Source organism: Sesamum indicum, linkage group LG6, assembly GCF_026168435.1.
Source record: "Sesamum indicum cultivar Baizhima isolate 11 linkage group LG6, ASM2616843v1, whole genome shotgun sequence".
Taxonomy (NCBI): Eukaryota; Viridiplantae; Streptophyta; class Magnoliopsida; order Lamiales; family Pedaliaceae; genus Sesamum; species Sesamum indicum.
The window spans coordinates 20,947,001-20,957,333 of NC_142662.1; the positions used below are offsets into that span (position 1 = coordinate 20,947,001).

Here is a 10,333-nt window from a genome sequence, read left to right on the forward strand (position 1 = left end):
AATATCAATACCCTCTAATTTTAACGATCATTTAACATTAGCCCGATTTTTTAGTAAATGCCCTTGTGCACTTAAATTATAATTTTAATTATTTTTTAATTTTTTATAATTTTCATAGATTAGTGGATAATTTCTTTATAATTTTTAAAAAATTTCATCCACCCCGTCTGATTTTTTTTATAAACTCTTAACTTTTTTTGTAAAAATACAGTAGGGGCAAAATTGATAATTCATATCTCCGTTCAAGAATGATATAATTTCGTCAAACATAAAGAAATTATTTTTAATATTTTAAATAACAAAGTTGTATATATAATTATATTAAATTTTGAAAAAAATCGTTGTAATTTATCCCATAAATACGTATATATATATATATATATATTTCATGGAAATGACATCTTAGCCAAAGCTTGGTGTGGAAGTTAAGTACTGAAGATGAGCAATGGAAGGTTCTTTGACCATTCAACAAATAATATTCTAAGTTACATCCCAACAAATCTAGACTTTGGCTCCTTTTTTGTCTTGGTCAACAAGTAGGTGCACTTCAACCCTCTTATTGCTTTTCTTTTTTTAAATATAATTTCACTACATTTTCATAACTGCTTTCACACCTGTCCAATGCAAATGGGACATCCATGTTCTTGCCTAATAAAAACAACACTATAACAAATTAAAGATAAATATCAATAATACAATATCATAAGATCAATTTTAAAATTATCATTGAAAAATATATGCTAAGTTATAATAATTTTAAAGGGAAATTAGAATGAATTTTTATGAGATTTGGTATAATTACAAATACTTTTTCGTTATTTGTAAAATTATTATTAACCATCTAGTATTTAATAAAATTATATAATCCTCGGATGTGGGATGAAGTTCTAACTGTTGGATTTTTTGAACTTTTTTTTAAAAAAATAAAAAATTTAAAAAAAATAGAAGGGTTGGATGGAAAGATTTTAAAAATTGTAAAAGAATATCCAGTTAGTCCATAAAAAAATTTTAAAAAATTTTAAAAAAATAAATAAAATTATAATATATACTGCGTAAAGGCATTTTAGTTAGTTCATTACAAAAAAAGAAAAAAGAAAAAATTGGGATAAATTCGTTGATGGACTACCGTCAAAATCAAGGGACTATTGGTAATTTTTCAAATAATAATGAGTATTTATAATTATGCTAAATCTCAAGAGAATTTATTGTAATTTATACTAAATTTAATTTTGTTAATATAATTATTAGTAATAAAAATTGTGTATAAAGATATCACTATACACCATTACTGACATATTTATAATGACGTCATATTATATGTTATTATTTTTAAAGATAATTATATGCATAATTTTTTGTCACTAATGCTTTTTAAGCGATAATATCTCAAAATAATTATCACTGTTAAAATTGTGAGAGTTATTATTATGATAAAATAAAAATTCACATCAATTAACATATATATAATATAGTGATAATATTAAAATTGTGACTTAATATTTTTTACTCTACTCTTGTCTTTTATTTTCATAGTGAGCTTATATGGTAGTCTGGATACAAATTTTATCGTGTTTAAAAATAACAAATATAAAAATAGTATTACAAATAAAAATAAATATTTAATAGGTAAAAATATGTACAATTTCTATAAAATCATCTGATTTTTCTTTTCAAAAATTAAAAATTTGATATTTATCCATTCAAAGATAAAACCGTCACGTAATTCTCATTTTGATTATTTATAACATTAATTTGAGAGCTCTTAGTTGTAGTCACGAATCCAACATTATAATCTTGACTTTTGATTTTGAGGACTTAGACATGGATTTGCTATTGGAATCAACTTGAAAACTGAATTTGGATACCTATATTGTTGATTCGAGGGCTCATGTATATTATCCAATCAAACACTGTAATTTGTTGCACGCTCTTGACGAACGACTCGATCTTCGCTTTAAGTGCTTTGAATATTCTTGAACTCGAGAAATTCCGTAAAGAAAATTCTTTTGGTCTTCTTCTCTTGCTCCACCTGTCGTTCTCAATGTATGTGTGTTGAATGACTTTAAGGACCTCTTTATATAAGCCTCGAGGATGTAGAATTGTGATGTACTTAAATACTTTTTGTGTTTTCTCTTTATAATTTAATTTAAAGAGATAAGTGCATTAAATATTTGAAATGACATGATTGATATTTGACATTATCTCTTTAATATTTGTATATTCTAAATATATATATATATATCAAAATTATTTGTCTCGATTTGATTGGAGAGTACATGCAGCTGCTCCATATGCCGCCTAATTTGCTTGAATTTTTAATAGCGAAGTACGATTTGATTAGTCGAAATAATTCGATACTTGTTTGTCATTAATGTGATTGCAAAACATATATTAGAATATCAATTAACTTAGCTATTTATATTTAAAATTAATTTAATAAATTCAAAAATATATGTATAGAAAAAGAAATATAATACATAATTAATATACTATTTTATATTTATTATTATTCTTGGGCATAAATTTTACTTGTCTATAGTTTAGAAACTAAAAATCTTCTTGAATTACTTTTATTTATTATTACTTTTCATTTATCCAAAAAATAATAAATAAGTTGAGTATATCATAGTTGACAACAGCATAACTTTCTATTTTTAGCAAATATTTATAAAGTATTTATTTTATCATAATGTTTTACAGATTCATCACTTCATAGTGTCTTCAATTTTTTGGTTTGTCGTTATTTTTTCTTTCTATTTAACTTTTCATTTTTCTCTTCCCAATTTTTATGTATTTTTTCTTCTCTAACTCTTTTTTTTAATATTTTTTTAAATTTTTTTCATATTTTCGTTTATGTACTAAACGTATATATTTTTTTGGGTGAATAGCAATTTACGCCCCCTTGTGATATTGAAAATGAACACATTACCCTCCTATAAAAAAAAATATAGCAATTTACCCCCTTTACTTTTTAAAATGAAGCTTTACTTCCTTATACAGGGAGGTAAATTCCTTCATTTTAGAAATCATAGGGGAGTACATTGTTGTATTTTAAAAAATATAGAAAAATAAATCGCTATTTATTTTTTTCATTAGGGGGTAGTTTGTTTATTTGCAAAATAACAAGGGGAATCATCCGAAGCAACTAACAAAATAAGATGTTGAAACTAACAAAAATTAAAAAATAAAATAAGTATTTGGATGCAGCAAGCAAGAAAAACCAACATTATGCACCATAGAGCACGAAAACTCTTCACAACTGTAAGTAGATTAAAATATAAAAACATATATATTAATCCAATAAGAAAATACTTAATTCAACAAAAGTTAAGGGTCGATTTTAGAGAGAATAAAAATAAAAGGTAGAAAGACATAATAAAAAAAATAGTCAGAGAGAAAAGAGAGAAGAGGAAAAGGGGAGAAAAAATGAATGAAAAATTGGGACAACGATCAATTGCATTTAAAATTTGAATGAGTTTAAAAACTTAAATATATATATATATATATATATTGTGTAAAGTCCAAATATAAATATTATAAAAATGAGTTTTATAATGTGGATCTGTGCTAATATATGAATCTAAAAAAATAATTATTTTATCAAATTATTATATATATGATTTAAAAAGTTATATTTGTTTAACGGTACGATGCAATTTTTTATTGTTTTTTTTTAACTCTAAACTAAAATCGAACCAACAATGTGGTTCAATTTTACTCTAAATTTAAAATTATAATTTTTTAAAAAATGAATTATAAAAAATGATTCGTTTCGATTTGGTTCGAATAATTTTTGAACGATATAATTTTTTTTTATCATCCCTACCCATTATTCTAATCTTCCTTGACACATAAGTAACAAGCTGGCCTCCACCATTTGTCTTTTCACAATGACCTAATTTATGGAATTATGCTTTGATAATATATAAGGAAAAAAAAATGTCTTCTATATTCAACATACAAAAATATAAAAAAATTGATTTTCCACCTTAAAGATGACAAATTTGTCAAATTCATAAATTTAGGGACTAAAATGAGAAAATCAAACATAAAATTAAGTATTTTATTTTTTAAGAAGTCAAAATCCGATCATATTTTTAACAAAAAATGCTCAGATGAACCAAATTAAGATAAAAACAAAAGTTTACAGCTACTAAAATAAAAAAAATAAACTTAAGAGATTAAAATCATTTTAAATGCAAACTTAAGAGACGAATTATACTTTTTACCTATTTGATTAGGTTTTTAGGTCTAAAAGTTCTTGATCGTCTCTAATGATCTCAAATAACCTCTAAACATTCTTGCAAGACAGAGATTACGAGAAAATATACAAAAATTCTGATTATAGCTCTCAAATGTTTAAATCAATAAGGTCGTTTTGAAGGTTAAGCTCATAAGAACAGACGGGAGTAGCAAAAGTTATACCTAAAGTATTTATAAGTATGGTCGAATTATACAATTTTCACGTGAACCTGATGCAGTTTTGATCCGATGGTATGCGGTGTGCCAGTATGTATATAATAAAATTTATACCGGGTTGAGTTTAGGACAGTACAATAAAAGTATAAAACTAAAAATAAAAATATTTTAATTATTTTTAGGTATCCAAATATAATCCCCACATCAAACCTCGTCATTATGACAACCCATAATTTAATAAGTTGTTCAGATAGGCACATTACAAGTGTTCATATATTTTAAGTCTATAAAATATTAAATTTTATTTTAAAATAAATTATTCAAATATTTAGATAAAATAAGATCATAAAACTTATAATATATTAGTAATTTATTTGAAGTAATTTGTTTAAAAATTTTAGAAAACAGTCGAAAACTCTTTATTTTTAAAAAAAAAAACATTTACAAATTCCTATTATCTCATTCTTGAATATTATATATATGATTTGATTTATTAGTCCAATAATACTTTATTAAAATAAAAATACATTTTTCCCGTTAAAACTTAAACAAAATCTAAATTAATTAAAAAAAACAACTTTTTCTTTTAAGAAAAAAAAAAAGAAAGATAGATGGAGTTAAAATGGTAAAGTAGTTGGAAAGCAGCCAAACTTGGGAAGGGGGCCCACGCGCACGCCCATGGGCACGGAGAGAGTGACGCAAACGCGTAAAGATCATTATCATATTGGATTTTTTTTCCTCAGCCTCAGCCGCCTCTCTCTCTCTCTCTCTCAATTTTATTAATTAATTAATTAATTAATATTTACGTGAGTCAAAGAAGACGAGCTTTGACCACCCAATTTTCACTAATCATCATTTCACATTCATTTAAATTTTACTCTTCTTCAACCTCAGCTCGGGTTTGTAAATCCCTAACTCAATTCACATTCACACAAAATATTTTAATAATCAGAGCAAATAAAATTTTAAGTTTTGGATAGTGATCAATTTTGGCATTAATTGGATCAAGAGTTAATAATTTAATCGTAATTAACCAGTAATGTCATAATTATTTTATAATAAAAATTAATATATAAAAAATATATTAAAATATTAAACAAAATACAAGAAAATTATAAATATTATAATTACAACTCGCCATGATGGTGTCGAATTTATAAATAGAATTTAATAAAATTATAAATATTTAATTATAAATATTTATAATTTTATTAAATTCTATTTAATTAATTATAAATAGTATTACAACTCGCCATGATGGTGTCGAAATTTTAACGAGAAGTTGGCAGCAATTCGTCGTGGAATAAAATAATTTTTTTTCAAAAAAAATAAAAAATTGTCACCGCAGTTTTGAACCACGGTGACCATTAAATTTGTTTTTTTTTTTTTTCAGAAACAATGTCACCGTGGTGGTTTAGAATTTTTTTTTTAAATAAAAATTACTCACCGCGGTGCCACTTATTTTTCTAAATTTTTCCAAAGCACACTACTTTTTTAATTTTTTTTACTGCATTTTTTAAATAAATTCCCCTATTTTTAAAATATATAAGTCTTATTCTATTAATTATGAACTTAATTAGCAACTTCGATAATCATAAAGGGATAAAAACATAATTAAATTATGGACTTAATGAGTTTGTTCATTTATTAATATATAATTCAAAATAATTATTATAATGTAAGTGTTCTTTTATTGATATTTCTCTGAATTTTCATTTGATATGTGGGTTCAATTTAAAATTATATTAATTTAAAAATTCTAGAAAAGTTAATAAATCGACCAATTCATTTGATTTAAGATCAGGTTTATCTGGTCATCAGTCCGATCGCACTTATTTCGTTATTCGGATCGTGTTATAAAATATTGAAGCAAAATTTATTGTGGGTCATCTTAAAAAAGGCACACGCTTGTTTGGGTGATTTTTTTTCAAACTAATAATAAAAAAAATATAAATTTTTGTGATCCTATCTAGACCAGCATTTATAGTTGGATTTAATTCAAGTAAGTGGATCGACATATTTCTGCGGCATGAATTCATCGTATATGTACATCAATTTATTGTATGAAATATTATTTATTTAAACTGTCCATTAATTCTGCCAGCATCAACTAATAATAAAAAACTTTAAATATAAATCCTAATTCAAGATAAACTCAAAAAAAATAAAATAAATAAATGATTATATCATATTTTACTCAATACAGTATAGTAAATAATAGCAATTTTCTTTCTTTACTTATTTTTTTTGGCTAAAATAGTTAAATATTCTTAATTTAAATATTTTATTTTCCTAGTCAACATACATATATCTCTTAAAATGGTAGCTTGTTAGAAGGTGCTAGTACCAAACCCACAGCTTTACCCTACACTTTGCTGCAAGTTGCAACAAGAATTGAAAGAAGAAATACTCCCGGATTTTCACTTTCTTCTTCTGTTCTTGCAAATCAAATCTCTCCCACCAATCATCCATATCCCATAATTTCGCGCACCAACACGCTTCACTGTGTGTATGTAGTTCAAGCTCACCACCACCCTTCTCCGTTTTCCAATCCCATTCATGTCTTCCGCCTCTTTCACTAGTCTTCTTGCCTCCGACCACCACCCTACTTCCGCCGCCGCCGTCGTCAGCAAAGGTCTTGGTGATCGGATAGCGGAGAGGACGGGTTCTGGAGTTCCTAAGTTCAAGTCTCTTCCGCCGCCGTCGCTTCCCATATCGCCACCGCCCGCTGCCTTCTCTCCTTCTTCCTTCTTTGCTATCCCTCATGGGTTGAGCCCTGCCGAGCTTTTGGATTCTCCTGTTCTTCTGTCGGCTTCTAATGTAAGCCATACTTTGGAAAAAGACCCCAAGCTTCTATTTTCTTATTTCTGTTCTGTTCTGGATTATGATTTTTTTTTTCTTTGTTACGGCTTTTGAGGATGTTTTGACTGAATTTTTGCACGTTTTGGTGACTGTGTTCTTGGGTGTTTGGTTGTGCAGATTTTGCCCTCTCCAACTACAGGGACCTTTCCAATTCAGGGTTTCGATTGGAAGAGCAAGTCTGACAGGGCCCAGCAGCAGCAGGAAGTGGAAATCAAAAATCAACAGAAGGGCTTCTCGGATTTCTCTTTCCAAGCCCAAACAAAGCCTCTGACATCTTATGTATGTTTCTATCTCCATAGGTTCTTGATTCGTCCGTTTAATTAATACTCCAATTCTGTTTTTTTTATTTGCTTGAAATTTCCATTTTTGCTGGTGATAACTGTTAATATTGTTTAATTTTCCATTTTTGCTGGTGGTAACTGTTAAAATTGTTGAAAATCAGGGACAGCAGACATGGGGTTATCAAGAACCTGTTAATCAAGATGTTTCATCATCAGACAAACCCAACCAGGAATCGGAATTCAGTTCAACCCATGAGGTTTCTACATTCCAAACAAGCCATCGCAACAACAATACTGTCCGATCAGAATACGATCATTACAATCAGTCATCACAGACAATAAACGACAACAGAAGGTCCGATGATGGGTACAATTGGAGGAAATATGGGCAGAAACAGGTGAAGGGGAGTGAAAATCCACGAAGCTATTACAAATGCACGCACCCCAATTGTCCGACCAAGAAAAAGATCGAACGGTCGTTGGATGGACGGATCACTGAAATTGTTTACAAGGGTACTCACAACCATCCGAAGCCTCAGTCGGGCAGGAGATCATCGTCGTCCTCATCAACAGCATCGGCTTCTTCTATAGTAATTCAGACTTGCAGTACTCAGTCCAATGAAATCCCTGAGCAGTCCTATGGATTGAATGCTGCCGGAAAAGTGGACTCCTTTGTCTCTACACCAGAGAACTCTTCGATATCTATCGAAGATTTGGAGCAGAGTGCTCAGAAGAGCAAGTCGGGTGGAGATGAGTTCGATGAGGTTGAGCCTGATGCGAAGAGATGGTGAGTTGATTCAGTTATTAAGCTAATAAAATTGTTACATTTTTCTGTGTTTTTATGAGATGAAGCCTGATTCCATGTTATAGGTTGCAGCAATCTTTTTCTGGTCTATGATGTTTTTGTAACTTTATCACAAGGGCCACAGTGACGTAGTTAATGACTGGGTGTAAGAACTGCATGAATTATCTATCCTAGGAAGGAACTCAAGCAATTGTCAACGTTTAGGAGGAATTAATGTCTGAATCCTTGCATTTGATTTTTCTTTACTGTTTTTGCGTGCTCTTCTACTATGTTTAGGATCTGCAACACTGACTGATGCTTTGTTTCCAGGAAAGGTGAGAATGAGAGTGAAGGTATTTCGGCAATGGGGAATAGGACAGTGAGAGAGCCAAGAGTTGTAGTTCAAACTATGAGTGATATAGATATACTCGATGATGGATATAGATGGAGAAAATATGGTCAGAAAGTGGTCAAGGGAAATCCCAATCCCAGGTAAGAAACTCATATTTCTTGCAATGTTTTTCATTTGTATTCTGCTTCAGTACAATATGACCAACACATGTTTGTTCAGCTTAGGAAAGAGTATTACTAATAACGAGAGAAGTCTGATGTTGTGTGCATTTTTCTGGGATTGTAGGAGCTATTACAAGTGCACTAGTCAAGGGTGTCAAGTAAGGAAACACGTGGAACGAGCGGCCCACGACACGAGGGCCGTGATAACCACCTACGAGGGGAAGCACAACCACGATGTCCCTGCTGCTCGTGGCAGTGGCAACAGCAGTTCCCTTAGCAGAACCGTGCCGTATATTCCAAGCAACAATGCAACCATTGCTGCAGTTAGGCCTATAACGTTGCAGCATAACTTGGCTTATCCAATGCCAGTCCGCAGCAGTGCAAGGCCACCGACGGTTGAAGATGATGCACCGTATATGTCGGAGAGCCATAGACATTCAAGATTCGGAAACTCAATAACTTCTTGCGTCGACAATGCGTTGTTTTCAAGAGCTAAGGACGAGCCCGGAGACGACATGTTTCTCGAGTCTTTGCTCCGCTGAATTCACTTGTGAGTCTAAGATTTTTTATTTTAAATCGGTGTTGCATCTTGTATTACTTCACATATAAATGTTTGTACAAAATGTTTCCGATATGTATATGTGAAGTACAATACGAGATGCAATACCTGTTTAAAATAAAGGATTTTAGTGACAAGTGGAGCCTACTTATTGTAGAAAAATTCGTCAAGATATTAAGACAGGATATAGGATGGCGTATACAGTTCTTTCTTTGATTCCAAGATCATTCTTTGGCTTATGTTCGATGTGGGTTGTGGATAGAACTAGTTTTCTGAGGAGTTGTACTAGGTTTATGTCAATTTGTTTTATCATGTAATTTTAACAGGATTTGCTTTGTATAGACATAGTACAGAACTTCGTGGAATAATAAGTTGTTTCTGTTGTGGATTTCATCGAATTATCGGGTGGGGTCGCTGATAACTTATTCCAAGACGTGAAAAAAGAAATCTACCGGTGTTCTTTCGTGAACCTACTGTGCACATCCCCCATATATAAAAATACGGGAGAGACCTAATGATGACCAGCCTTAACAGGCGCTAGCAAATCCCAAGGTGCACGTGGTCGATTAGCTAAAGGTTATCAAAGGTCAGATCGCACGTTTTTGCATGCGGTTTCTACTAGTATATAAAAAATTATAACGTGAGATAAAAAAAAAAATAAAAAGACACAAAACATAATGAAGTGTTGAAAAACAAGGATGTGAGGAAAAAGAAATGTGGGATGAAGTAAAATTTTTTTTTTAATTGTGCGTTTCTTAAAAAGATGGAAGGTTGTAAGAAAAAATAAATATAGAGAATTTGAGATAGAAAAAATTAATTGTTATAGAGTTTATTAAAATTATGAAAGTTTGCGAGGCAAAAAATGTGGGAACATAAGAGGGAAAAATCGAGTATTGGGTTGAGAAGAAAAAAAAT

At 29.9% G+C, this 10,333-nt stretch overlaps 1 protein-coding gene across 1 annotated transcript; it reads left to right on the plus strand.

Annotated features, from left to right (window-relative positions):
• Window positions 1–6,751: 6,751 nt before the first annotated feature.
• Window positions 6,752–9,811, plus strand: WRKY25 (WRKY DNA-binding protein 25). The gene is made up of 5 exons (XM_011082455.3): window positions 6,752–7,239; window positions 7,399–7,560; window positions 7,724–8,349; window positions 8,677–8,838; window positions 8,984–9,811. The coding sequence occupies exons 1-5, from the start codon at window positions 6,979–6,981 to the stop codon at window positions 9,399–9,401; spliced, it is 1,629 nt and encodes a 542-aa protein (XP_011080757.1). The 5' UTR covers window positions 6,752–6,978; the 3' UTR covers window positions 9,402–9,811.
• Window positions 9,812–10,333: the final 522 nt, after the last annotated feature.

Excerpts from the sequence above, each read along its gene's own strand:
- WRKY25 (XM_011082455.3), top strand. The coding sequence starts at position 6,979 with ATGTCTTCCGCCTCTTTCACTAGTCTTCTTGCCTCCGACCACCACCCT. Across the intron at positions 7,561-7,723 it reads CAAAGCCTCTGACATCTTAT|GGACAGCAGACATGGGGTTA; the intron begins GTATGTTTCTAT and ends GTTGAAAATCAG. Across the intron at positions 8,350-8,676 it reads GAGCCTGATGCGAAGAGATG|GAAAGGTGAGAATGAGAGTG; the intron begins GTGAGTTGATTC and ends CTTTGTTTCCAG.